This window comes from Oncorhynchus mykiss, chromosome 7, assembly GCF_057628025.1.
Source record: "Oncorhynchus mykiss isolate SJ-2025 chromosome 7, ASM5762802v1, whole genome shotgun sequence".
NCBI classification, from domain to species: Eukaryota; Metazoa; Chordata; class Actinopteri; order Salmoniformes; family Salmonidae; genus Oncorhynchus; species Oncorhynchus mykiss.
Genome location: NC_143028.1, coordinates 38,194,212 through 38,221,911, shown reverse-complemented (window position 1 = coordinate 38,221,911; position 27,700 = coordinate 38,194,212). Strand labels below are relative to the sequence as shown.

Sequence of the window (27,700 nt, the reverse complement as noted above, 5' to 3'; positions counted from 1 at the left end):
AAAGTCAGCCTGCAGGTGCCTGGCCCGACGCAAGGAGTCGCTAGACCGCGATGAGCCATGTAAAGCCCCCCCGGCCAAACCCTCCCCTAACCAGGACGACACTTGGCCAATTGTGCGCCGCCCTGTGAGACTCCCGGTCACGGCCGGTTGTGACACAGCCTGGGATCGAACCCGGGTCTGTAGTGACACCTCAAGCACTGCGATGCCTTAGACGGTGATCCTATATGCATAGAGGCGGTCCAATTTCAACTATTCCGTTACCTTGTCTCATTGTCACAAACATGCACACTCTGCTCTGTGCACTCCCATCTGTGTGGAGCGTGCCCAGCCTGTTAAAGAGCTTGCCACTGAAGTGCTGTAAAAGGCTATATATTTCACCACAACGTGAGCCCAGACTAACTACTGATGCGCTAATTAATATGGATTATCAATGTCTTGGATGTTCTATGGGCTCTGCGCTATAGAATGATGATGTGCTATAGGTTCTGTGCTATGGACTGTGTAGGCTACTACATGCAATAGGCTCTGTTTTCTCTTCCTGGATTTAAGCGCATTGTACTCTGTGTTATGAGCTCTGCAAAAATATTTACACCCCTGGACTTTTTTCACATTTTGTTGTGTTACTGCCTGCATTCAACATGTATTACAATTAGATTTGTTTGTCACTGGTGTTGACACAATATCTCATAATCTCAAAGTGGAATTATGTTTTTGGGAATTTAAAAATGAAAAGCCGTAATGTCCTGAGTCAATAAGTATTCAACCCCTTTGTTATGGCAAGCCTATAAATTCAGGCTTATAATAATAATAATAATAATAATAATAATAATAATAATAATAAATTCAAGAGTAAACAAGTTCTTAACAAGCCACAAACTAAGTTGCATAGACTCACTCTGTGTGCAATAATAGTGTTTAACATATTTTTTTTATGACTACCTCATCTCAATATACACCACACATACAATTGTCTGTACAGTCCCTCAGTCGAGCAGTCAATTTCAAACAGATTCAACCACAAAGACCAGGGAGGTTTTTCAATGCCTCGCAAAAAAGGGCAACTATTGTTAGATTAAATAGTCTGAATAAATAAAAAGCAGATATGTTTAAAATAAAAAAGCAGACATGTTTAATGGCTGTGACAGGAGAAAACTGAGGATGGATCAACATTGTAGTTACTCCACAATACTAACCTAATTGACAGAGTGAAAAGAAGGAAGCCTGTACAGAATAACAACTATTCTAAAACATGCATCTCGTTTCCAACAAGGCACTAAAGTAAAATTGCTAAAAATGTGTCAAAGAAATGAACTTTATGTCCTGAATAGAAAGCATTATGTTTGGGGCAAATTCAACACAACATATTGAGTACCACTCTTCATATTTTCAGGCATGGTGGTGGCTGCATCATGTTATGAGTAAGCTTGTCATCGGTAAGGACTAGAGAGTTTTCTAGGATTACAAAATAAATCAAATAGAGCTAAGCACAGGCAAAATCAAAGAGGAAAACCTGGTTCCAACAGCTTTCCAACAGACACTGGGAGACAAATTCACCTTTCCCAGGAAGACTCACAGCTCTAATCGATGCCAAAGGTGATTCTAACATGTATTGACTCAGGGGGTTGAACACTTATCTAATCAAGATATATTAGTGTTTTATTTTTCAGATTTTTTCTTTCTCCAAATGTTACATTTTTCCACTTGGACATTATTTTGCATAGATCGTTGACAAAAAATGACAAATAAATCCATTTGAATCCCACACAACAAAATGTGGAAAAAGTTAAGGGGTGTAAATACGTACTGAAGGCACGGTATACAAGTATTGTCCTACAGTATGGGTGTTTGTACTATTGGTAATGTGCTCTGGATACTGTGGCATTATGGTTTTGTGTTGTGGCTCAGTGTGGATATATTCATTTTTTATTACAGTCGTAGAATAAATTGTTTTTATCTTTGTCGTAAGCTTGTTTCACTCCCCCCCCCTGTTTGTAGCTCTATCGTTTGTTAGAGGAACACTGGAGGCTTGGCAAGCATCTCGACGTGTATCTGCAGTGGAGGACTCAGCAGTGTAACTAAGGGGTTTTATAATCCAGACCAAGGGGAAAGGAGGCCAGCGGCGCTGGGTACTGGATAGGGAAGACAGATGTGTGGAGTCAGCAGACACAGGCAGCCTCCGTTTCAATGACGCAGGAAACACAGAAACCCATCGAGAGGATGATGAGGCTTAGCTACAGTAGGCTGCTTCTTCTTCTCACACCTTCAGGACTCTCCATGCAGCACCACGGCATTCACAGACCTGAGACCGATGCAGAGCAGAGCCAGATATAGCAGACGTGAGGCAGGTTTCAAATGGTTTGAGTCTGCTGGTATATTTACTCCCTGATCTTATTTTGGGGAGAGTGCTCACGAAGTGAGAGTATAATTTACATACGCTGCCTCTCAGAACCTGAAAAAGCAGTCTCGTGTGTCAAATGCTTTCTGTTTTTGACAGTCAACTTTCTCTGAGGTACATCAGTTTGCTGACTGGCAGTGAGAATGTAGTTTTCTGCATCAGCGACATTGTATCAGCAGGGTGACACTTGACACTCAGCGTCATAACACGTTATGACAGGGTCTTAACCATGTCATGTCATAACAGCTGACATAACTTGTCATAACCTGGTCAAAACACTGTCATGACCCATATTGTGTTGTGACATATTTGAGTGATAACGTCCGAGAAGCCTGTGTTTGGAGGAAATAAACCGTGGCCAATATATCTTCTAAACCCCGGCTTCGAGGGCATTATCACTGTTAAATGGGTTACCAACATATTCAAATAATGATTGACATATTTTCATTTAAAAAAATGATTTTGATAAATTTATTCATAATATTTCATCCTTCCACAAGATATCGTCCCGACACAAATATAGGGTTGCTACCCAAGCCGGGTGGTCATTCGTTCTATTGGTTTGGTTGCCAGCGACGAGACCCAGTCGTCCAGTCTTTTTGTTCTGTATCTATGGACGCGAACCAGTCGTCCACAGTCTTTTTGTTCTGTATCTATGGACGCAAACTAGTCGTCCAGTCTTTTTGTTCTGTATCTATGGACGCGAACCAGTCGTCCAGTCTTTTTGTTCTGTATCTATGGACGCGAACCAGTCGTCCAGTCTTTTTGTTCTGTATCTATGGACGCGAACCAGTCGTCCAGTCTTTTTGTTCTGTATCTATGGATGCGAACCAGTCGTCCACAGTCTTTTTGTTCTGTATCTATGGACGCGAACCAGTCGTCCACAGTCTTTTTGTTCTGTATCTATGGACGCGAACCAGTCGTCCAGTCTTTTTGTTCTGTATCTATGGACGCGAACCAGTCGTCCACAGTCTTTTTGTTCTGTATCTATGGACGCGAACCAGTCGACCAGTCTTTTTGTTCTGTATCTATGGACGCGAACCAGTCGTCCACAGTCTTTTTGTTCTGTATCTATGGACGCGAACCAGTCGTCCAGTCTTTTTGTTCTGTATCTATGGATGCGAACCAGTCGTCCAGTCTTTTTGTTCTGTATCTATGGACGCGAACCAGTCGTCCAGTCTTTTTGTTCTGTATCTATGGACGCGAACCAGTCGTCCAGTCTTTTTGTTCTGTATCTATGGACGCGAACCAGTCGTCCACAGTCTTTTTGTTCTGTATCTATGGACGCGAACCAGTCGTCCAGTCTTTTTGTTCTGTATCTATGGACGCGAACCAGTCGTCCAGTCTTTTTGTTCTGTATCTATGGACGCGAACCAGTCGTCCAGGCTTTTTGTTCTGTATCTATGGACGCGAACCAGTCGTCCAGTCTTTTTGTTCTGTATCTATGGACGCGAACCAGTCGTCCACAGTCTTTTTGTTCTGTATCTATGGACGCGAACCAGTCGTCCAGTCTTTTTGTTCTGTATCTATGGATGCGACTCAGACGTTCTTCTGAATGTTCCTTTGCCATACTGGCTGGCAAGGTTCTTATCCCTTGCTTGCTAGCTAACCAATTACTTGCAGCCAGAATAACAGCAAAGTAACTGCATTTGCATTTGTTTAAGTTTTATTGTGACGTTTCATTTGGACACATCCATAACAATGAGCTAATAAATGAGCATAGAAAATGTGTTCACTCGTCAGGACACTTGCTCACACAATCACTTCAAACTGACGCTGGGAAGACTGCAAACCACAGTGGCTAGACTTCGTTTAGTTTGACCTGTTTTCTGTTGACATTTCTTTGTATACATCCATGAAAGTGATGCCAGCTGACTCGTGACTTCGACTGGCTGAGAAACGCTGCCTGCCTGTCTGACTCATTCCAACTCGTTCATTACTATGGGACAGCTGGAGATCGAATTTCGTGTGAACGTTTCTTACCTCCTTTGTTGTTGTGATTTAATTATTTACAGTCATGTTTTTTTATTCTCACCATATTTTAAATAACTTGCAGGAAATACACTATGACACTGTCAAGAAGCATTATGACCATCATAATCATATAAGCCAGATAGGCCTATCACATACACGCCCTTATATCAGTCAAAAAGAGGGTGTCTTGTCCTGCTCCTAAAAATCTGCTCCTGCTTTCATCCCAGTCATCCGCAACAGGGTTGGTGCATGTCTGACGTCAATTTATTCGCTATTACAATGATAATTTAATATGGTCAATTTCAGAAATGTTACACCACCGTTCAAAAGGTTGGGGTCACTTAGAAATGTCCTTGTTTTTGAAAGAAAAGCACATTATTTGTCCATGAAAATAACATCAAATTGATCCGAAATACAGTGTAGACATTGTTAATGTTGTAAATTAATACTGTACCTGGAAACAACAGATTTTTTATGGAATATCTACATAGGCGTACAGAGGCCCATTATCAGCAACCTAGACTCCTGTGTTCCAATGGCACATTGTGTTAGCCAATCCAAGTTTAGCATAATTGATCATTAGAAAACCATTGAAAACTGTTGTGCTAATTAAAGAAGTAATACAACTGGCCTTCTTTAGACTAGTTGAGTATCTGGAGCATCAGCATTTGTGGGTTCGATTACAGGCTCAAAATGTCCAGATATTCTTGTTCTGAGAAATGAAGGCTATTCCATGAGATAAATTGGCAAGAAACTGAAGATCTTGTACAACACTGTGTACTCCTCCATTCACAGAACAGCACAAACTGGTGCTAACCAGAATAGAAAGAGGAGTGGGAGGCCCCGGTGCACAACTGAGCAAGAGGACAAATACTTTAGAGTGTCTACTTTGAGAAACAGATGCCTCACAAGTCCTCAACTGGCAGCTTCATTTAATCGTACCCGCAAAACACCAGTCTCAACAACAATAGTGAAGAGGCGACTCCGGAATGCTGGCCTTCTAGGCAGAGTTCCTGTGTCCAAACTGCATTTACATGGTCTGCAGTGGTCTGGAGATCAAGACCACAGGATCAAGACCCTATCTGTGCTTTTCAGACCATCTAACCATCTTAAATAAACATGCCCCATTCAAGAAATTTAGAACCAGGAACAGATATAGCCCTTGGTTCTCCCCAGACCTGACTGCCCTTAACCAACACAAAAACATCCTATGGCGTTCTGCATTAGCATCGAACAGCCCCCGTGATATGCAGCTGTTCAGGGAAGCTAGAAACCATTATACACAGGCAGTTACAAAAGCCAAGGCTAGATTTTTCAAGCAGAAATTTGCTTCCTGCAACACTAACTCAAAAAAGTTCTGGGACACTGTAAAGTTCATGGAGAATAAGAACACCTCCTCCCAGCTGCCCACTGCACTGAAGATAGGAAACACTGTCACCACTGATAAATCCACCATAATTGAGAATTTCAAGAAGCATTTTTCTACGGCTGGCCATGCTTTCCACCTGGCTACTCCTACCCCGGTCAACAGCACTGCACCCCCCACAGCAACTCGCCCAAGCCTTCCCCATTTCTCCTTCTCCCAAATCCGTTCAGCTGATGTTCTGAATGAGCTGCAAAATCTGGACCCCTACAAATCAGCCGGGCTAGACAATCTGGACTCTTTCTTTCTAAAATTATCTGCCGAAATTGTTGCCACCCCTATTACTAGCCTGTTCAACCTCTCTTTCGTGTCGTCTGAGATTCCCAAAGATTGGAAAGCAGCTGCGGTCATCCCCCTCTTCAAAGGGGGGGGACACTCTTGACCCAAACTGCTACAGACCTATATCTATCCTACCATGCCTTTCTAAGGTCTTCGAAAGCCAAGTCAACAAACAGATTACCGACCATTTCGAATCTCACCATACCTTCTCTGCTATGCAATCTGGTTTCAGAGCTGGTCATGGGTGCACCTCAGCCACGCTCAAGGTCCTAAACGATATCTTAACTGCCATCGATAAGAAACATTACTGTGCAGCCGTATTCATTGATCTGGCCAAGGCTTTCGACTCTGTCAATCACCACATCCTCATCGGCAGACTCGACAGCCTTGGTTTCTCAAATGATTGCCTCGCCTGGTTCACCAACTACTTCTCTGATAGAGTTCAGTGTGTCAAATCGGAGGGTCTGCTGTCCGGACCTCTGGCAGTCTCTATGGGGGTGCCACAGGGTTCAATTGTTGGACCGACTCTCTTCTCTGTATACATCAATGAGGTCGCTCTTGCTGCTGGTGAGTCTCTGATCCACCTCTACGCAGATGACACCATTCTATATACTTCTGGCCCTTCTTTGGACACTGTGTTAACAACCCTCCAGGCAAGCTTCAATGCCATACAACTCTCCTTCCGTGGCCTCCAATTGCTCTTAAATACAAGTAAAACTAAATGCATGCTCTTCAACCGATCGCTACCTGCACCTACCCGCCTGTCCAACATCACGACTCTGGACGACTCTGACTTAGAATACGTGGACATCTACAAATACTTAGGTGTCTGGTTAGACTGTAAACTCTCCTTCCAGACCCATATCAAACATCTCCAATCCAAGTTAAATCTAGAATTGGCTTCCTATTTCGCAACAAAGCATCCTTCACTCATTCTGCCAAACATACCCTTGTAAAACTGACCATCCTACCAATCCTCGACTTTGGCGATGTCATTTACAAAATAGCCTCCAATATCCTACTCAACAAATTGTATGCAGTCTATCACAGTGAAATCCGTTTTGTCACCAAAGCCCCATATACTACCCACCATTGCGACCCGTCGCCAAACCCACTGGCTCCATGTCATCTACAAGACCCTGCTAGGTAAAGTCCCACCTTATCTCAGCTCGCTGGTCACCATAGCATCTCCCACCTGTAGCACACGCTCCAGCAGGTATATCTCTCTAGTCACCCCCAAAACCAATTCTTTCTTTGGCCGCCTCTCCTTCCAGTTCTCTGCTGCCAATGATTGGAACAAACTACAAAAATCTCTGAAACTGGAAACACTTAGCTCCCTCACTAGCTTTAAGCACCAACTGTCAGAGCAGCTCACAGATTACTGCACCTGTACATAGCCCACCTATAATTTAGCCCAAACAACTACCTCTTTCCCTACTGCATTTAATTGTTTTATTTATTTTGCTCCTTTGCACCCCATTATTTTTATTTCTACTTTGCACATTCTTCCATTGCAAATCTACCATTCCAGTGTTTTACTTGCTATATTGTATTTACTTTGCCACCATGGCCTTTTTTTGCCTTTACCTCCCTTATCTCACCTCATTTGCTCACATCGTAAATAGACTTGTTTATACTGTACTATTGACTGTATGTTTGTTTTACTCCATGTGTAACTCTGTGTCGTTGTATGTGTCGAACTGCTTTGCTTTATCTTGGCCAGGTCGCAATTGGAAATGAGAACTTGTTCTCAACTTGCCTACCGGGTTAAATAAAGGTGAAATAAAATTAAATACAAATAAATAACCTGTCTGATCCAATCAGTAATAGGCTCTTCAGTAGGCACTCAGTAGGAGAGATACTGTCAGCATCATTAAGCTGCATTCCTCTCTCCACCCCTCTCCTGATCTCACTGTTAGCAGACATGTGAATACGGAGCTGTCTGTGCATGCGTGAGGAGAGCTTGGAATGTTTGATGTATGAAGGATGTGAGTGCTCTTTAACTTTTCTTCGGGACTGTCAAGCTCAGTATGCTTTGGTTTGAGTTGCCTTTGAATTTCTGTTTCTGTTTACCACAGTATGGCCTCATATAAACCTGGTAGCCTTATATAATAAAAACAGTATAACCAAGTTTTTGCTAACACTTTTCTACCTTTGAATGACATATAATCAACTTTCATGGTTACGAAATTGGATTTTGAGCTTCAAAGTGGGTATAATGGGTCCCAATGTGCACTATTTGAGTAATTCTGAGATCTAAAATGTTTTCTCAATAGCCTTATTTTAGGTTGTGAAGAGTCGCTAACTATCAGACAGCGTTCCTTCCTGCTGCACAGTTAGGAACAGATCTGCCTCTACCCTATTTTCTTCCCCTGAATGACAAGCACAAACAAGACACAGGGTCTGAGACACAAACAGGCCTAATTGGCAGCAGATTTGTCACATATTCTCCCCATAGTCCGGACTCTCCAAAGGACCCTAATTCAGCCACTGGATTTGATGTGCCTGATGACAACGGTGGTGTCTGTGTAGCTGTGTAGTTCCTATGGGTCCCCTCTAACAAGCTCTATTTACCCTGACTTCTCAAAGAGAAGAGCCTTATCCTCATACGCTTTCTTCTTCTCAGCTGGAAGAAACACACAGATGTCTATTTTCTTCTCTTTCCTTCAGCATGTGCCACTCCCATCCTTCAGACATTTCTTCTTCATCTTTTGCCTTTCATACATAGTAGAATAAAACAGACTGTTGTAACCGAGTTTCCATTATGCTTCTGGGCTGGTAGGCTCTGGGTTGTTGTGGGCGTGCAGCATAAGGATGGGGATGCTAATGTTAGCTGACCTTCGGCTGAGGATCGATCCAGATGGTTAAGTTGGCCTTCCCTAACACCTGACCTCTCGTACAACCAGACAGACGCTCCTCTCACTTCCCTCTCATTACATGCACCAATACATGATGAGAGCCATTACATGCACCTTCTCGATGAGCGCCTCACTGCACTCATTTGTCATTCATTTCAATTAGTCTGTGGGCTCTCTGGGCCTGTGTGGATGCACGCTAATGTCAGTGTAATAATACCGAAAAGCTCTTCCAGCCCTGGTAGTGCGGAGCATGCAGCCAGGCCTTTGGCATATCACATTAAAGGGCCGAAGGAGACTTTTATGTGCTGCTCCATCTAAAGCTCAAGACTGAAAGCGGCGAATCCAAGCAGCTCCTAGTGCTGCTCACTGGGTTGTCTCAGTAGGTGGCAGGCACACTGATCAAAGACACGATGGGCCCGTGGAGGGCACTCTCCTCCAGGCTGCCTCGAGCTGCTCTGCTCCTGCCGCTTTTTCACTCGGCATCCTGTTCTGCACAGCCTCGGTCCTACCGCTGTCTCTAATCACAACCTTAGGAGACCCCAATGCCGAACTCTCTGTGATAACGCCGCGTCTGGAGACGTCGGTTTTGCTGGACGATACACCTGAGGGATCGTGTGGCAAAGATTTGAGGTGGATCTGGACGTCTTGATTTGTAATGCATGTGATAGTTGATGTCAGTCTGTTTAAATTGAAGGGATGTTATAGTAGGCTTTGATCTAGAATTTGATCAACAAGCCCTTGAAAATAGACCAGACTTGGGGATATACACCACGCCCATGCTCATACAGTAGCCTACCATGCCACGGAACTACCAGATGGTGGCAGTGTTGATTTGTAAAAGTCAGGTGGAATCTCTGCACACGGGGAGTGTATGCTGAAATAAATGATGCAGTGCACAGACTATTTAAGGGCTCAACTCACCTTCCCCCAGGTTTGCCTGCTACCTGCTGGAACAACAGGTCAGTAACAACAAAACATAGTGATGAACCCACATAGCTAACCAGAGCCAACTGTCTGTTGACCTTTTTAAGGATAAATCTGACAGATAGAGAGGTCAAGCCTCTTAGGTCAAACTCTTATTTCGGGTCTGGGGGGCCATTGGTTGACATTTACAGAAGGAAATGTTGCTGGATCATAGTGACAGCTATACTGGTATATGCACTCTGAAATCACCCAGGATTTGTTTAACAATTCAATCTGCTTACCATGTAGAATTTGATCATACTTAAAACAAATGTAGAAAACTCAAATGACAAATCAAGGTGCATGCTTTGATTTGGTCTTAGTTATCCACTTCTGTGAACTTGTATACTCTTTTGCTTGCACATCAGTTTGAGGAGTTCTGTATGTGCCTTCCTGCTGGGCGCTGGCATCAGTTCTACGTCTCGTGTTGATTTACATTTGGTCGAGTTGTCAACTGACGTGAGTTCAGTAAAACGTTTCACTGTGTCCTTGGATTTAGGTTAAACGTACTTTTTCACTCTGCGTTGTTTGGATAGGGCTCATAAGTAAGCATTTCACGGTAAAGTCTAGACCTGTTGTATTCGTCGCATGTGACGAGTACAATTTGATTTGAAAAAAAATGACTAAATGCCCTTATGTTGTTGACTTTTTGCCAATCCAATCAGCTTTCCACGTTGATTCAACATCATCACATAGATTGTTATGGTTTAAATGATGTGGAAACAACGCTGATTCAACCAGTTTTTGCCAAAGGGGTTGTATACCCAGAGAGAAGTGCTAGAATATTGTAATGTCAGGTCCTCACCTGAACGCACCCTAGCATGATTAAAGCATAGCTTTTTAATGTCTTTCCTATTCAAGCAGAACCCTGCTGACTGAGTGGGCTGTATCACGTGAATATTTAACATTGCTGAGTACAGCTGATGACTTCTACAAGATGTTTCAGGGGTTTTAACCTTTTGCTTTGGACGTGGACACTGAACTGCTACTGTTGTTCAAGAGAGACTTGATTGGTGTGACCCTCAAGGCGTGTGTTAATGCAATGGCGTTTAGTTATATTGTGATCGTACGAGGGTTAAGAAGTGTTGCAGTGCCAGTGCTGCCTGCTCCTGCTGGCATCAAGACCCACGAGTGCATATAGGGAGGATGTAGGTTCTGGTTCTACCGTCACCATAGCAACCAGCACTGAGATATGCTGTAAAAGTTTCATTAGAAATGTAAGTGGGATTTTTTTTTTCGCCTTCATTTGAATTTTGATTACTGCGCCTGTTGAAATACTTTTGAGTTTCTTGAAGGAGGGATAAACCTTTTTTTTTTTTTTTCATCAGCCCTCATTGTTGAGAAGTAGGAGTGGGCGGGTGTCTTTGTAGGCTTATCGTGGGTGAGCACTGAAAGGGCTGAATAACTATCAGTGTAATTAGTTGGACCCCCACAAGGGAAACTGAGGGAGCTACTTTAGTATTTATTTGCTGGACTAGAAATGCTTTGATACATTTCAGTTTTATACACATTTAATCACATTCAATTCATACTGCTATATGTTTAAGGAATATAGGGTTTACTTGAAGAGGATAGATTGCGTTGCCATTTGAGTCTCTAGTACATCAAGAAGTAAAATAAAACAATTTAAAATATGCAAATGCAATTCTTGTTTTTCACTCCCTTGGTAACAAAAATGTTGATAGAATGCAGAACGTGGTCAATGTATTGGAATTGAATAGACACAGCTGTATGGCTCAGTGAAAACAATACATATAAGAAAATAAGATTCAGACTTTTACAGTGAAATTTCAGATAAGAAATGTCTTTGAGATGCGCGATTTATACAAAAGTATGAGGACACCCCTTCAAATTAGTGGATTAGGCTATTTCAGCCACATCCGTTGCTAGCAGGTGTATATAATCGAGCACACAGCCACACCATCTCAATAGACTAACATTGGCAGTAGAATGGCCTTACTGTAGAGCTCAGTGACTTTCAAAGTGATACAGTCATAGGATGCCACCTTTCCAACAAGTCAGTTTGTAAAATGTTTGCCCTGCTAGAGCTGCCCCGGGCAACTGTAAGTGCTGTTATTGTGAAGTAGCAACGTCTAGGAGCAACAACGCCTCAGACCCAAAGTGGTAGGCCACACAAGCTTACAGAATGGGACCGCTGAAGTGCGTAAAAATCATCTGTCCTCGGTTGCAACACTTACTACCGAGTTCCAAACTGCTTCTGGAGGCAAAGTCAACACAATAACTGTTCGTCGGGAGCTTCATGAAATGGGTTTCTGTGGCTGAGCATCCGCACATAAGCCTAAGATCACCATGCACAATGCCAAACGTTGGCTGGAAAGGTGTAAAACTCGCCGCCGTTGGACTCTGGAGCAGTAGAAACTTGTTCTCTGGAGTGATGAATCACGCTTTACCATCTGGCTGTCCGACGGACGAATCTGGGTTTGGCGGAGTGCCAGGAGATCGCTATATGCCCCAATGCATAGTGCCAACTGGAAAGTTTGGAGGAGGAATAATGATCTTGGGCTCTTTTCCATGGTTCGGGTGAGGCCCCTTAGTTCTAGTGAAGGGAAATCTTAACGCTACAGCATACAATGACATTCTAGACAATTCTGTGCTTCCAACTTTGTGGCAAAAGTGTGGGGAAGGCCCTTTCCTGTTTCAGCATGATTCAGCACAATGTCCCCGTGCACGAAGCGAGATCCATTCAGAAATGGTTTGTCAAGATCACATTTCCCTTTTTCCGTTGAGAAGATTGGTTGTCCAGACTAGGTTCCAAACCCATTGTGGTGCAGTAAGACCCAACTGCTCTCTACATGCACGGGTAAACTCCTATTTTACTGAAATAAGGTTGTTCATCGTTTAAATGCAATATGATTGCAATTTGAAGGTTCTTAACGTAATAAATGGTTTATACACATGTATTCACTGATGTATACGAAATAAATGAACAAATTTCATAAATAGTTGACTGAGTTTATAAGCAGACTTGTATATCATTAAACTATAACCAGAAGTGCATGTATAGCTCATTCAAGAGTTTTCTATGTAAACTCCTGTAAGGACCAGATTTCGGCTGTATTACAAGCACGTCTTTGCACCTTAAAGTCAGCTCCACTAAAGCCTCTGCTGTGTGTGCTGGGCTGTCAACACTAGGCTAATGCTGCTGGTGCTGTTCCCTAACACTACAGCAACCACTTACAGTGTGTATTTAAAAAAGCTTTCCTCGTTAGGAAAGGATGTGTCGATAGTACATGTATACTATGATTTATTAATATGCTAATGTGCAAGTGTCAGTGGTGTGTGTTTAGTATATTGGGGTCTGTATAGAGTATGTGAGTGTTTCCCATTTGTCACTCTGCGACAGATTGAAGTGTTGTGTTGAGCTCGTGATTAGAACAGAAGGTTTTGTTCTACACAAACCAAAACAAGACTGTTGCGCCATAGGAATCACACATCTGATAAGGACACAAGGGATCTCTGCAAGCTGGTAGGCATGGAGCAGAGCGAAGCAGGGGAACCCAAGCCCTGTCTGTCTGTGTCTGTATGCCTGTATGCCTGTCTGTCTGTCTGTATGTATGCATGCATGCATGTATGCATGTATGCCTGTATGCCTGTATGCATGTATGTCTGTATGTATGCCAGTCTGGGTGTTTGTTTTGGATAAACTGAGGTCTGTGGATTCTCAGATTCTTGATTCTGGGGAACACAAACAATGACGCACAGAATTCCAGAACCTTGTATAGTTCCTTTTTTAGATCAGCCTCCTGGATCCAGTGGCTGTCAGTGCTGTGTTTTTATTTCCTACTCCGCCCCCAAAATAGAGCACATCTAAGCTTCACACACACATCTCCATCTGCTAAGCATCATCTTCACACAGTCACACATCAATGTTGAGAGTGACAGGATATGTTGCTTTCTGGGGGACCATGGAATGAGGCTTACCAAGGTGAAGTATTTGTCATTCTATCCTCAGAAAGGAAAGATTTTGGAGCCAGCACTGTGGTCAATGCATAGTAGGGTTTTTGGCAGCTATCCCTATTTGCACCAAGGCTTTACTTTTGCACAATAAATGCAGTTATTCTTTGAGAGGTCGACAAGGTCCATTTGATTCTTTCTATCTCTAAGGGGACACTTTAGCTCTCAATTAGATATATTGTTTGGAGCATGGTTTTGAGAAAAGTGTCCAATTTCTCTGGAGAATTTAGATGCATAGACAGTCAGGGGATGAATTGCACCCTTCCATGGATAGTGAAGCAGAACAATGTGGTAAACAATAAAATTACAGGCCTGTGTGGACGCTGTTAGATACCGAGCGGGATTGGGTTATTTTATGCAAAGCAAACCTCTAAACTATAATGGTTCTGTCCAAATGCCTGTGTTTGAGCAGCTTTACAATTAGCATTACAGTTGCAAGCTTTCCAAAGCCTCAAAATGAGCCTCAATCTCTCCTCTTTCTGAAAGTAACAGATCATGTTACTGTATAGCCTTTAGTTTAGATTCAATACAGGCTTTGTTCTCCCAACATAATTGTGTTGGGTGCTTTCCTGGCAACGGTGCAATTGAGACGCAGCCGAGTGGCATTCTCTTGGTGGTCTCAGAACCTTGGAGACCTCTCATCCATTGATGCAGCCCTGGGCCTGAGGTTTGAAGTGTGAACCCAGCAAACAGGAGACGTCCTGAGGACATTCAGCGATGTTCCCATTAGGTCCTTTAAGGGTTTTGGTGTGACGTTATCCGTCTGACGTTCTGAGAACGTTCTAAGAACACTGTGTGATGGTCCCAAGGGAATGTTTTCTGGGGGACCTTTTTCTTGTTCCCATGAACGTTCTTGGGACGTTGTGTCAATGTCCCCTGAAGCTCCCCTGATTGTTCCAGGTGTCCCAAACCATTATAAGTAAAGTAATGAAATGGTATCTGGTTTTGAGGTAAATTGTACGCTGTTCAGCTAAAATAGTGTTCATATCAAATCAATGACAGTATGTTTACATTTGACCATATCAATATGACCCCACCTGGGATTTAAACTCACAACCTCTGCATCTGGGGTATGCTGATCTTTCTGCCATGCCACAAAGACTGAAGAATTACAGAATTCCCTACACAATTACTTATAACACCTCTGCACAAAAGAGTGCCAACTGCACTGCTATTTTAATTATCAGTTAATCTGTCTTCTCTCATTGATTTCATTGACTTATTTCAGAATTTTGAGTTTGTGTTTTTTATTTAGTTTTCTAACGTTGGTGGGGCTTTAATGTTACTCAAGGAATCACTATGATAAATATAATTGTTTTTCTTGAGTGTATTTTTAACATAGCTGAAATGTACCTTGATGGGCAAAGTGTAGGAATAGGCCTACAGGTGAAATCAGTCATTGATACAGACATGGTGGGGTAGCTGGAAGACCGGAATCCCGTGACCCAACAAATTGTGAGTAAATCCCACGTGAGGACAGGTTAAATAGTCATTACTGTATGACTAAACATACACAATGTCATGTATGTCAAATTGTGTCAAATATGTGTGTTAAAAGCACTGTTTAGCATTGCCAAAAGACAAAGAGTTGTGAATGGATCAGTGTGTCACCTATCAGAGCCTCGATGGGCTTGGCAACAGTAACAAGGGGGAGGATGTGTAATGAAACTATGGTCTGCGTGCCCTAGCTAGAACGTTTATTTTAGACCATCAGGTGATGTCCCCGGGAACAAGACAAAACCATACAGGGGACCATGACCAGTAGCGTTTTGAGTATTGAAATATTGGAAAGATTTTTAGATGCTTGCCAGCAAAGCCACTATACAACGTTATTATTTAATTAGGCCAATTATTTAATTAGGCCAGGAAAACACAGTCACATGGATCCACTTTTATGGACAATATACTGGTGCACTGACAGCATCATTCCAACATTTCCTAAAATTATGAATAAGAAATTCATGAGAGAGACCCATGAAGCAAAATAACAATTGAGATGGACAAACTATGGCATAAGGGAACGATGAGCCAATAAGAGACGAGCCGTCATTTGGATGCAGACATTAATGAGCGAGCAGTTGATATAACTATTTGTTCAGCCCTTTTTGAAATGGACAGCGACGTAAATCAGAACATGGGCCGCTCTTACAACATTCGAGGATGACATTCCTCTAAAACAGGCTACGTGTGCAACATCAAGTCAGTAGGCTAAGTTCTTAGGGGGGAGAGGGACCTCATCATTTTTTACGTTGTTTGCAAACTGATGTGTGACATGAATGAATGCCAAAATAACATGCAAAACAGGCACACACAAAAAAAGACAAAACCTCCAGGAGATCATGGAGCAAAGAACGTCCCAGGAACGTCCTAAAAACAACCCCGGCACAAACCAGGAACTAGTCAAAACCTCCAGGGGACCTTGACACAACGTCCTGATGAGTTTAGGCAACGTTTTGTGACGTCTCTGGGACGTCCTAACGACTCATTATTGTTTGCAGGGAAGTCCTTAGAACTTATTTTAAATTGCCTTGGCAGTAGACAGGCTTCTGAGACTGTACCACAGCACCAGGGCAGGGAGGGATCCCCAAAGCTGCTGAAGAATTGAAACGCTCATCTTTATTTCTCTCTGCGCCAGCAGAATATTCTTATTTATCTATATCGCAGGGCTGGATAAGAAGGATTGGGTGAAAAACCACATCATTACCTTTTAAATTGGTTAGTTTTGCTATTACACCGTAGCGAAACAAATCTGGCTCCCATAGGAAACACTATGCAGATTGATATTTTAACAAACATCACAAAACACAGAAATTAAGCGCCAAATGCCCCTCTAGAGCTATTACATTAATAAGAGTTAACTGTTTTCTTACAGTTTTATGATTCTGCTGTTGACTGGTCTCAGTACAGTTCATTGTTGATGCCATTGTGTCTTTTAGTGGCTCTACAGACCCTGTAATGAGCTCCCCTCATCTGTTTCACAGGTGCAGTGGTGGAAAAAGTACCCAATTGTCATACTTGAGTAAAAGTAAAGATACCTTAATAGAAAAGGACTCAAGTGAAAGTCACCCAGTAAAATACTAGTTGAATAAAACTATTTGGTTTTAAATATACTTAAGTATCAAAAGTAAAAGTATAAATCATTTCAAATTCCTTTAATTCCTATATTAAGCAAACCAGACGGTTTGTTTTTTTCCATTTACTGATAGCCAGGGGTACGCTCCAACAGTCAGACATAATTTACAAACTAAGCATGTGTTTAGTGAGTCTGCCAGATCAGAGCCAGGGATGTTCTCTTGACAAGTGTGTCAGGGAGTACTTTTGGGTGTCAGGGAAAATGTATGGAGTAAAAAGTACATCATTTTGGGAACATCAATTATTACAGAGACCTTGTTCAGAGGGCTATCTGAAAGACAAAACGCTATTGACTTTAAAGATGTATGCTTGAGCAAATAGTGAAGGGAGTAGACATTTCCCTATATTTATAATGATATAAGCTGTGTAGCGCTTGCTGAGCAAGGGCAGTGATAACATTTCTCTCAGTTATGCTTATCAAATGCTTGAGTTCACACATGGTCAGCTCTCCAGGTGATTTGAATGCTTAGGCAAGGTATTCAATCATTGATCTGAAAAACAAGCGCTGACATTTCCTCTACCGTTGTACTCTCTGTAGAATAAAGGGGCGTGTGTTCATTTCCATGCTAATTCCTTGTCTGCTTTGCACTTGCTGTGTGAATATGATCACACGTGAAGCTAGGAACGTGTGCAGGAGAGCACCTCACCAAGTCCTTTTTGAGGGGCCGCCCATGTTTTCATTTCTACCGGGAACTTAATGGATCAATTCATGTTAGTGATTTCCCAGAGAGTGTACATATCTGTTTTCCCAGAGGTAAACAGTCGTTTATCAAAAGCGCAGAATGAAAATCAGCAGACCCTGTGGCCCTCAAGGACCGGAGTTGTGTACCCGGGAACTACAGTAATGTAAGGAGTCACGGGTCTTATGAGTCTAGAGGTTGTTACAGAACTTTACTTGGAAGTAAAGAGGAGAACTGGAGTATTATTCTAAGATGGTTTTGTAATAACCTACCTTCAGCTTGTTTTATCCTCTTATGTGAATAGTGGGAACCTATTTGAGAGAACTGCATTTTCACTCTATTTTGCCATATTGAAGTTGGATTGTTAAAGAATTGCTTTTTTTTTTGTTGAGCTGAGCTATCTCTCTCTGTCATTGACAGAATGCATTGAATGGAAATTCCGAGTACAGTCTGTTCCCCACGTCGGGCAGAATGTCGTTTTCAACAGCAGCGTTTTATTACACTGCAGCCTGTCTGCCCGCCGCCCGTCTTTCAGCCAGAAAGAGGTACTGTACACCTCGTAAATGTTGAATGTCAAATTAGAATCCATTCGTCAACCGGTGCCATAAACATTACATTTTTCCCTGCCTCTGATTTGATGTGTGTCGCTGCCTGCCTGCGGGGCTGCGTGCTCATAAACATGTCTCCCTGCCTGTGTGATGCTGTTGCAGTTCAATGAAATGCTGAAAGGTGGGAACATAAATCTTTCATCATTGTGTTGATAGACTGTCCTTGCTTGTCATCTGGGACGGGGTCACACGTGACCAGTGTTGGTTCCACTTCCCGCTGACCTCTCAACCTACTCTGCAGGTCACCCTCCTCTTCACCTCCAGTGTGGCCTCCCACCACAAGGTCAAATGTCATCTGCTCTAACGTCTGACATGCTGACCTGCTTAGACAAGCACAACCTCCTCCTCTCACCCCTAGACAGCTACTATAGCCTGTGTGGTCTGCACAGCTGCCTATTGAAGTGAAGACCGTCATTATCCATCATACAGGACATGGTCACATTAGTGCTCCCATCATAGGGGTTTGGGCCAGAGAGGTTAATGGGGCATTTACAGCCTCCGCGGCGAGGTCTCTATGAAGTGAATGTAGTGTGTTAGTTTGAAAGTGCTGCGCATATTGTTGCTTTCGACTCTAGTGGCTGAAAAACAAAGGGTTGCATGATCGCCGGAGCTTACAGCATGAACAAATGCAGCAAATGGGCTGGAGTGAGACTTGTGTGCCGGTAATGGACTTACTCTAATGATGCCCCCCCCCATGGTTACGTGAGAGAGAGGGATTAATGCTGAGAGGAGACCAGTGGATGGAGCGGTGCTGTAGCTGTGGCCATGGGGATGGGAGCGATTATAGCTCAGCACTCAGAATGCAAATGGGAGAGATCAGCCAGGGCAGGGAGGGAGAAGATGGGAGAGCAAAGCCAGCGTGAGGGAAATCAGTTGAGCTGACAGGTCACCATGGCAATGGATGGAAAGGCAGACTGTCTTATTGTTGTAAATGTTGTGTGTGTCTTTTGTGTGTGAGTCAAATTAAATATGCATGGCCCTGAACGTTTTTTTTTCTCTCCCCCCCCCCCCCCTCTCTCTCTCTCTTTCTGTCTCACTCTCTCTCCTAGCGGTCCAGTCTCTGAACAGTCTGAATGACCAGATAGTCCACTTCATGATGACCAGGCCCGGCACTCTGTCCCGGGAGGGTGAGGCCTTCATGCCCGGAGAGAGAGACACCTTGAAGAAGTCCATGGCCCTGATGAGGCACCTGCTCATGGACGCACAGGTATTAACCCCTGATCTCTAATCCCTGACCCCTGATCATTCACCTCCTTTAAAACCAGGGCAAAAGTCAAAAGGGGAAACAAGTCTCTGCTGTTGGAGCCTACTGAAATCCAGTGAGGCAGGATCTTTTCACAGCAATTTTATTTATTTATTTTTTATTTAACCTTTATTTAACTAGGCAAGTCAGTTAAGAACAAATTCTTATTTACAATGACGGCCTACCAAAAGGCAAAAGGGCTCCTGCGGGGACGGGGGCCTGGGATAAAAAAAAAAAAAGCAATATAAAAATAGGACAAAACACACATCACGACAAGAGACACAACACTACATAAAGAGAGAGGGCAATCATATTATGATGACTCATACTTGGGCTGTTAAGACTAGACTAGAGTATTTATAGTTCATTCACTCCAATTTCATGAATAAAAAAATGGATTTCAACTGATACTATGCCGGACTATTTCCTTCCCAGCAAACTAAGCGAGGACTTGAGAGAGTTAATGTGCTCTGTTACATCAGTTGACTTCTGCTCCATCCTTTTCGTTACAGACTGTTATGATGACATTTGCAGGTAGTTCTCATGTAGTCCTAGGGTGTTTGTTCAAATCTTTCACCTTTGTGTTTTTTTTTTTCTTTTCTGGAGAGGATATAGCTTCTCCCAGGGAACGGTCACCGACAGGGCAGCTATGAGCGAGCTAACTCTATGCAGGACCTGGGAGAGACAAAAGTCAAACAAAACGGAATCGTCCCCAAATGTCGATGTTTGAATAATTGAATGTCACCTCGTTCAAAGAGGAGCATAAATAATGTAATGGGCTCTCAGTCTTTTTAAGCTCTCAATTCAAGTGAGCTTTTCGAAATCATTAGCCCCAACCCCCGCTTATGACAGCATCAGCACTGCAGATATGGACATAATGTGACTCGGACCGGATCACGGATTACAGTACGCATAAACCAAGGCCCCAATATCATGCCGACCCAAGTACCAACAGTGCACATCCATGTTGGAAATTGTCTACAATCTGGCAATACGCTGCCTATCTTCATTGTTGTTGTACAGGGGAGTCTGGCCATGAGCTAAAGCATTGTATTGTTTCTCTCTCCGTCTTCAAGATGTATGGAAAATGCTTGCTTCAATCACAATGCTTTCCATTGCCTTTTCTAAACAGTTACAGAACATAAGGATCTCCTTCCTACATCAGAAGGGACTCTGTATGTATAGTATGTGAGGAATGTCTACAGAAAGAAGTAATACAACAATCCACGTGTGTCCTCTGGTTTGCCTTGGTTCGTTTTGATAATTCCTCTTTACAGTTGGTCTTACCCCTGAATCTTCTCGTTCCTTTTCTGTTCTTGTTTTGCTAGATGTGCGCCGGGACTTGACACAGTGATGGATTTGGCTCATCCTTTAGTCACATCACACACTTACATGATGAATATAGAGTCCCCTCGCCATTCTCCCCGAGATATTTGTCTGAGACGCTGCGCTGTCATTGATTAAAGAGAATGTAATTCAGCAAAAGGCCATCGCCTTCTCCTCGGCCCAATCGTATGCAAGCCGGGGTGAAAGATTGCTAGCCCGCAGTCAGTTTCTCTGCAGCTCAACGATATAAAACTGTACGGGTGATGGATGAGCAGGGGCCTTCTGCCACGAATGGACTGCTGATTATCTGGGTGAGAAGTTAGTAGCAGTTCAATGTTAAGTGAAGCGTCTTGTAGCAGTCAAGTTGACTAATTGTCTACCTGTTGCCCTGGCTTTGTGTCCCGTAAGACCCACTATCTTAACTTGCACCCGTTTCCCCCCCCCCCCCATGAGGCCCATCCTGTCCCCTGAGCCCGTCCATGACGCCCTCTTCTGCCCTGTCAGTTGTAGAGACACAGTAAGAGTAGCTATAGTAGAGGCTGCCCCTGTTTGACTGACAGCTGCCTGTTGCCATGGCGACGAGCTCTGCGTCCTCTACAGGACCTTCCCTTAATTTTGGAATGGTAGGCAGGCTTACGCATCAGTCTGGGCAGCACAGTGTCTCTCTGTTACGTTCTCCTCTCCTCCGGGCACACTGGGACCTTTCTGAACTGTGCAGCCCAATGCTCTGTTTGATCAGTCATGATCACCGTGATTACATCCTCATGTCCGTAGTGTTTGACTCTACCCACGGAACCTCGCAAAATGGGATGTGAGAAAAGTCAAGAGACTATTCTCAATTTACCTACACAGGAGCAGTGCCTGCCAGCCTGCCTCCCAGCCTGTCTTCCAGCCTGTCTACCCAAAGTGTTTTGCATTCATTGAGGGTAGAGCAGCAGCAGGCAAAAATGTGAAATCACCCCCCCCCTTCTCTCTCTCTCCATCCGTGTTAGCCGTCAATCTCGGGGTAAGTCTGAACCAGAGTTCATCTAGCTGACAGCAGGGCTACAGCTGCCCCTCTCAGTCTAATTGGTTATGTGGCAGAGCCAGACTGGGCTGTTCTGGTGCCCCGCATAACCTTAAAGAGCCGACACACCCTCGCCTCGCCGCCCTCCAGCCTGCTCTGACATCATCACCCGCTGTCACCAGCCCGGCACAGCCCTGTGCCTGCTCTCACTTCATCACCCATCATGTTGTGGGTCATTAGATCGCTAACTCTAATTAGTGCTACTTGTGGTTGAGGAACGTGAGCGCCAGGCATAGGGCTGCTGAAGGAGGAGATCTGTCACCAAAAGTATTCATGTTTCTCATTAAACACTGTGTCATAATGATCACATCTGTTTACTCCATCTTGTTGGGATTCACAAAGTGCTAAAGAACAGAATTAGTCACAAGCGAATGATGTGAAATAAGAAATATTGACTTTGGAAATTGAATCAAATATTTTTTTGATCAAATATTTGGTTTGACTGCAAGTAAATTAAACAAAAAAACAATCGTATCCGTTTTTAACTGTTAATTTCTCAAGGCAAAGTCCACTAAAAGGCAGATTTATTTGTGGAGAAGGGATTGAAATAGTTTCTCTTTGGATGCTGTCACATAATTGATTGCCTCATTAATCATTTTGCACGGATGCATTATTTATGTGCTGTGCTGTGGCTGGGTGACTAATCCAAAGCCTTTCTGTGGGTGTGGCGACTGACTTGACGTAGCGGAGCGTTACGTTACTTTGGTGGAGGTGTCAGTGGGTTTTCCATAGGTTGCTGTTCTGATCTGATGATGGTGGAAAGAGAACTCACTGCTCAACCACTTAGCACTTGCTCAGAATGTCAAAATACTGTACCCGTAAACAATACCCAAGCTCAGGAGCAGTACTTCAAACTGCTGCAATACTGAGTCGATGCAGACTAAATACAAAGCCGAACTGGGACTGGTTAGAGACCCCAAAAAGAGCAGTCCTGGCACTCATACACCATTCACTGTCAGTTTGGGTGTCATGGTCACTCTGTCCAAGCAGGAGAGCTTTCCTTGTGTATTAGCTAAAGGCTTTGAGCCATTTTACAGAATAATAGATAGCCCACTATAGGCAGGCTGTTAGATGGGAGACCAGGAAGTGATTACAGTATTGATCGGACAGTGGGCTGGCGTTATGGGTGGGTTGTTCTGCAGACCTTGCACATCCTTAATCTCCCCTCTCTTCCACTACTCGGACGTTCAGGGTCAGGGTCTGGCTGTTTGGCAATGAACGGAGTCTGTAGTGGAAGCAAAAACAGAGAGCCTAGAAATTCCATACTGGACGAACACTGAGGCGAAAAGGCAGCCGGAGCAGGAGGCAGCAGTAGTATGATTAGAAGTGCTATTAATCCTAGCCATCACCTTCAGCCACTTACGGTCAGTTCACAGGAGTCTGATTATGAGCAATGCACATCAAAAACATTCTAGTCAATTACAACATTTTAGGAAGAATTGAGTAAATATGGTGGAGTGTGTCGATTTACAACTACAGTGAAATATGTTATGGCTGCTACAAAACATGTTTTGATTAGACAGATGGGTAAGGCGCCAATTTGATGCACAATTATAGAGTTTTTGGCACTGTCACCATTTTCAATTATTTATTGACCAATCAAGAGTTAAAGGAGGGATGTGAGCCAATGGCCTGTGAGAAAATGAATTGGGAGGCTGGGGTATTGATCCAGCAGGGTTTGGATTCCAGCCCTCAGCCCTTTGTGCAACTCCTTCAGCTGAGGTGTGTGTCTGGGTCTGAGAGGGGGATCAGGCCCTTCACATATTGCACTAATAAACTGATCAACAGACACACAAAGAACGACCCAGGCGAGTGTTGATTTGCTGCCCCATCTTAAATATTGATCCATAACTCCTAGCTAGCATCTCATCATTACTTGTGTTCTACGACTTAGAGCCTTGCAGGCCATGGATGGTGTGTATGAGATTTGTCGGCCTTCGTTTCAAGTGTGAACCCTTTACTGCCGAGGTTAAAAAAATGAAATGACATTGTTTTGTCAGAGGAGAACACAGATCTTATCTCCGCAAACGACAATGTCTTTCGTCTCATTTGACTGGCCGTCATTACTTTCTCTGATACCTGATTCATCGTGTGGCGGTGTGAGATCATTTCCTGAACCAAGGTTTCTTCATTTGATTGACTGGTGTGGTCTGGACTTCAAAGAGAGGAGGTTGTTAATTTTCTAGCTGTGCGGTTTGAGCTGATATGCCCTTTCAAACCGATCTAGGCATTTTAAACCACTATGATACATTCGTTATTTTACATCTGTTTTGGATCCATCCAACTGTGGAGAATCTGCTTAAATTAAATACCTGTCATATCCAAGGCTCCTATGCCTGGAGGAGGACAGAATAGCACTGCAGTTGGATACTTCACTTGCTTTATCACACTGAGGATATTACCGCCTTTCAATGGTATGATACGCAGATGTAAGTGATTCTTTGCATTGTCCCCCAAGTCCCTTGAATACAGTAGAATATCATCTCTGATCATACGTCCAATAACCCCTGTACATTGAGGGCACATTGCTCAGTAGATCAAGCCTTTGCTTTACATGTAGGGATTTTGTGATGGTGAAAGAAGCCCTTACCAAAGCTGCCTGTTGAAGCAGTTTAAACTGGAGCATCACTTGTGTGCACGTTGCCATAGATACGGAGAGTGCTGTCACAAAGGTGATCCGGATCACTACACTCACTCTTTCTGCAGACCAAAGGTGCTCACCTCAATTTCAGAGAGAGTGTTGATGATATAAAAGGTCTCTTCCTCCCCGCCCATCTGCTCCTGACTGACAGGGAGAGTGTTTGTGCTGTTTGGGGCCCTTGTTGTGGTCTTGTTTGTGTCTGGTTGAAGGGAATACGTTCACTCGTCTCGCATTGGAAACTCTGAGAGAGCTCTGAGGGGAGGCATGGAGATGGCTGCAGAATGTCCTCAGAGAGAGAGAGAGAAGCTGATGCTGCCAACACCAGAGTTCAGCATACAGTACCAGTCAAAAGTTTGGACACACCTACACATTCAAGGGTTCTTCTTTATTTGTACTATTTTCTACCGTGCAGAATAATAGTCTCACATCAAACTTCCATCCTTTTGGTCGTCTGTGCACAGCAGATGATGTCTTGAGGCGCCAGGCTTCAAGAAGCAACACCACCAACAGCAGGAGAAGAAATCTCACAGACGAACAGATGCTAAATAATGAACTAATGGTATTGTTCATACATCTCTCCTCTCTGAATGAATCAAAACAATGGCAAACTATACCAGAATCCCTTATGGTCTACAGTACCACTCAGAAGTGTGGACACACCTACCCATTCAAGGGTTTTTCTTTATTTTTACTACATTGTTATATGATAGTGAAGACATCAAAACTATGAAATAACACGTGGAATCATGTAGTAACCAAAAAAGTGTTGTATTTTAGATTCTTCAAAGTAGCCCCCTGTTGCCTTGATGACAGCTTTGCACACTCTTGGCATTCTCTCAACCAGCTTCATGAGGTAGTCACTTGGAATGCATTTCAATTAACATGTGTGCCTTGTTAAAAGTTCATTTGTGGAATATCTTTCCTTCTTAATGTGTTTGAGCCAATCAGTTGTGTTGTGACAAGGTAGGGGTGGTATAAGACCAAGTCCATATTATGGCAAGAACAGCTCAAATAAGCAAAGAGAAATGACAGTCCATCATTACTTTAAGACATGAAGGTCAGTCAATACAGAACATTTCAAGAACTTTGAAAGTTTCTTCAAGTGCAAACGCAAACTCCATCAAGCGCTATGATGAAACTGGTTCTCATGAGGACCGCCACAGGAAAGGAAGACCCAGAGTTACTGGGGTAAGTTCATTAGAGTTAACTGCACCTCAGATTGCAGCTCAAATAAATGCGTCACAGAGTTCAATTAACAGACACATTTCAACATCGACTGTTGCACTTGAAGAAACTTTCAAAGTTCTTGAAATGTTCTGTATTGACTGACCTTCATGTCTTAAAGTAATGATGGACTGTCATTTCTCTTTGCTTATTTGAGCTGTTCTTGCCATAATATGGACTTGGTCTTGTTACTACACAACTGATTGGCTCAAACACATTAAGAAGGAAAGATATTCCACAAATTAACTTTCAACAAGGCACACATGTTAATTGAAATGCATTCCAAGTGACTACCTAATGATGCTGGTTGAGAGAATGCCAAGAGTGTGCAAAGCTGTCATCAAGGCAACAGGTGGCTACTTTGAAGAATCTAAAATATAACACTTTTTTTGGTTAAAAATAAAAAATCAAGTAAAAATAAAGAAAAACCCTTGAATGGGTAGGTGTGTCCACACTTCTGAGTGGTACTGTAGACCATAAGGGATTCTGGTATAGTTTGCCATTGTTGTGATTCATTCAGAGAGGAGAGATGTATGAACAATACCATTAGTTCATTATTTAGCATCTGTTCGTCTGTGAGATTTCTTCTCCTGCTGTTGGTGGTGTTGCTTCTTGAGGCCTGGCGGCTCAAGACATCAGCTGCTGTGCACAGACGACCAAAAGGATGGAAGTTTGATGTGAGATGAAGAGACTGACGTCCCTTTAGTTTTCCCTTCTTTGCTGTCTCACCTGCTCCATCCTCCTCTACACTCTTACGTGCTGACCACAGCACCGCTCGCATGCGTGAGCGTTGCAAAATAAATGTACACATGCGAGTTATTCAATCATTGCACCCACACTGCTCGCGCGCGCAAACGAGCGTCTGCATTGCCAAGCGCTAAAATAGAAGCCAGTTCTATTTGTGATGCTGAAAGCAGTGCAAGTCCTGCCTCTCCCATCTCCTCATTGGTTTATAGAAGCAGATACCCATGTGCCATCTCCTCATTGGTTATACCTACGTGGGTGATTGAAAGGTGAATTGAGGTCTGCCGGTCAGTTGTGGTAATACACCATATTATGAAAGTTAGATGCCAATAAACATATATAAAGTCCAAAGAAGAAAAAGCCTGGAAGGAGGAGAAATGACTAGAAATGATTTGGTTGACCGTTTTATGTTTGGATTAATTGTCGTATTAGAGGACCTTGTGCATTTCAGGTAAAATAACAACTCGTTTATAACGTTTATATCCCAGGAAAAATTAGCTAGCAACAGCGAGCTAGCTAAATAGGACAAATTAGCTAGCAACTGCAAGCTAGCTAGCTAAATTGCCATAAATATTAAATGCCTTTTGACCTGTCCCCAAATTAATATAATTGGTTCAGAGTTTGTTTTGATATTTCAACCTAAGTGTTGTGATCGCATTTGGTGTGAGGGGACAAAATCCATTTGCGCACGTGTCCGGTTTGGGCATGGTGTTAGAAAAAAAGGTGCAATTTAGAACCTGAAAGGCTCCCCATAGAAGAACCCGTTGAAGAACCCTTTTTGGTTCCAGGTAGAACTCTTTCCACATAGGGTTCTACCTGGAACCAAAAAGGGTTCTACATGGAAAGTGTATGTGATCTCAACCTGAGGAGCGTGTTCACCTTCTGAATCCCTCTCTGCCTGCATTCACTCCTCATTGAAAGTGGAATAATACTGTAGGAATGGGCGAGAGTGGAATTAGAGTTGGGATTTGTGTTATCAAAGCTGTATGGGGTCCCCCCTTGACCTCACTCTAAGATTGAAATGCTTCCTGCCATCCTGTGCTTGTAGAGAAGTGCAGGGAGCTAAATGACTTCCCCCTCCTATCTGATTCCCTGCCAGAAGCAATCGGTTTGAGGAGGCAGGCAGGCCTGGCGGAGATGGTGTTTAGCCCAGGGCCCCTCATTCTGAA

General features: G+C 43.3%; 1 protein-coding gene across 2 annotated transcripts in view; it reads left to right on the top strand.

The window, feature by feature from the left end:
* kaznb (kazrin, periplakin interacting protein b) overlaps positions 1 to 27,700 on the top strand; it is a 164,208-nt gene that overhangs the window by 14,610 nt on the left and 121,898 nt on the right. For both annotated transcript variants that reach the window (XM_036983293.2, XM_036983298.2), the window contains exon 2: positions 19,337 to 19,494. In XM_036983293.2, coding sequence (XP_036839188.1) covers positions 19,337 to 19,494 — 158 coding nt within the window. The remainder of the gene's footprint in view (positions 1 to 19,336; positions 19,495 to 27,700) is intronic.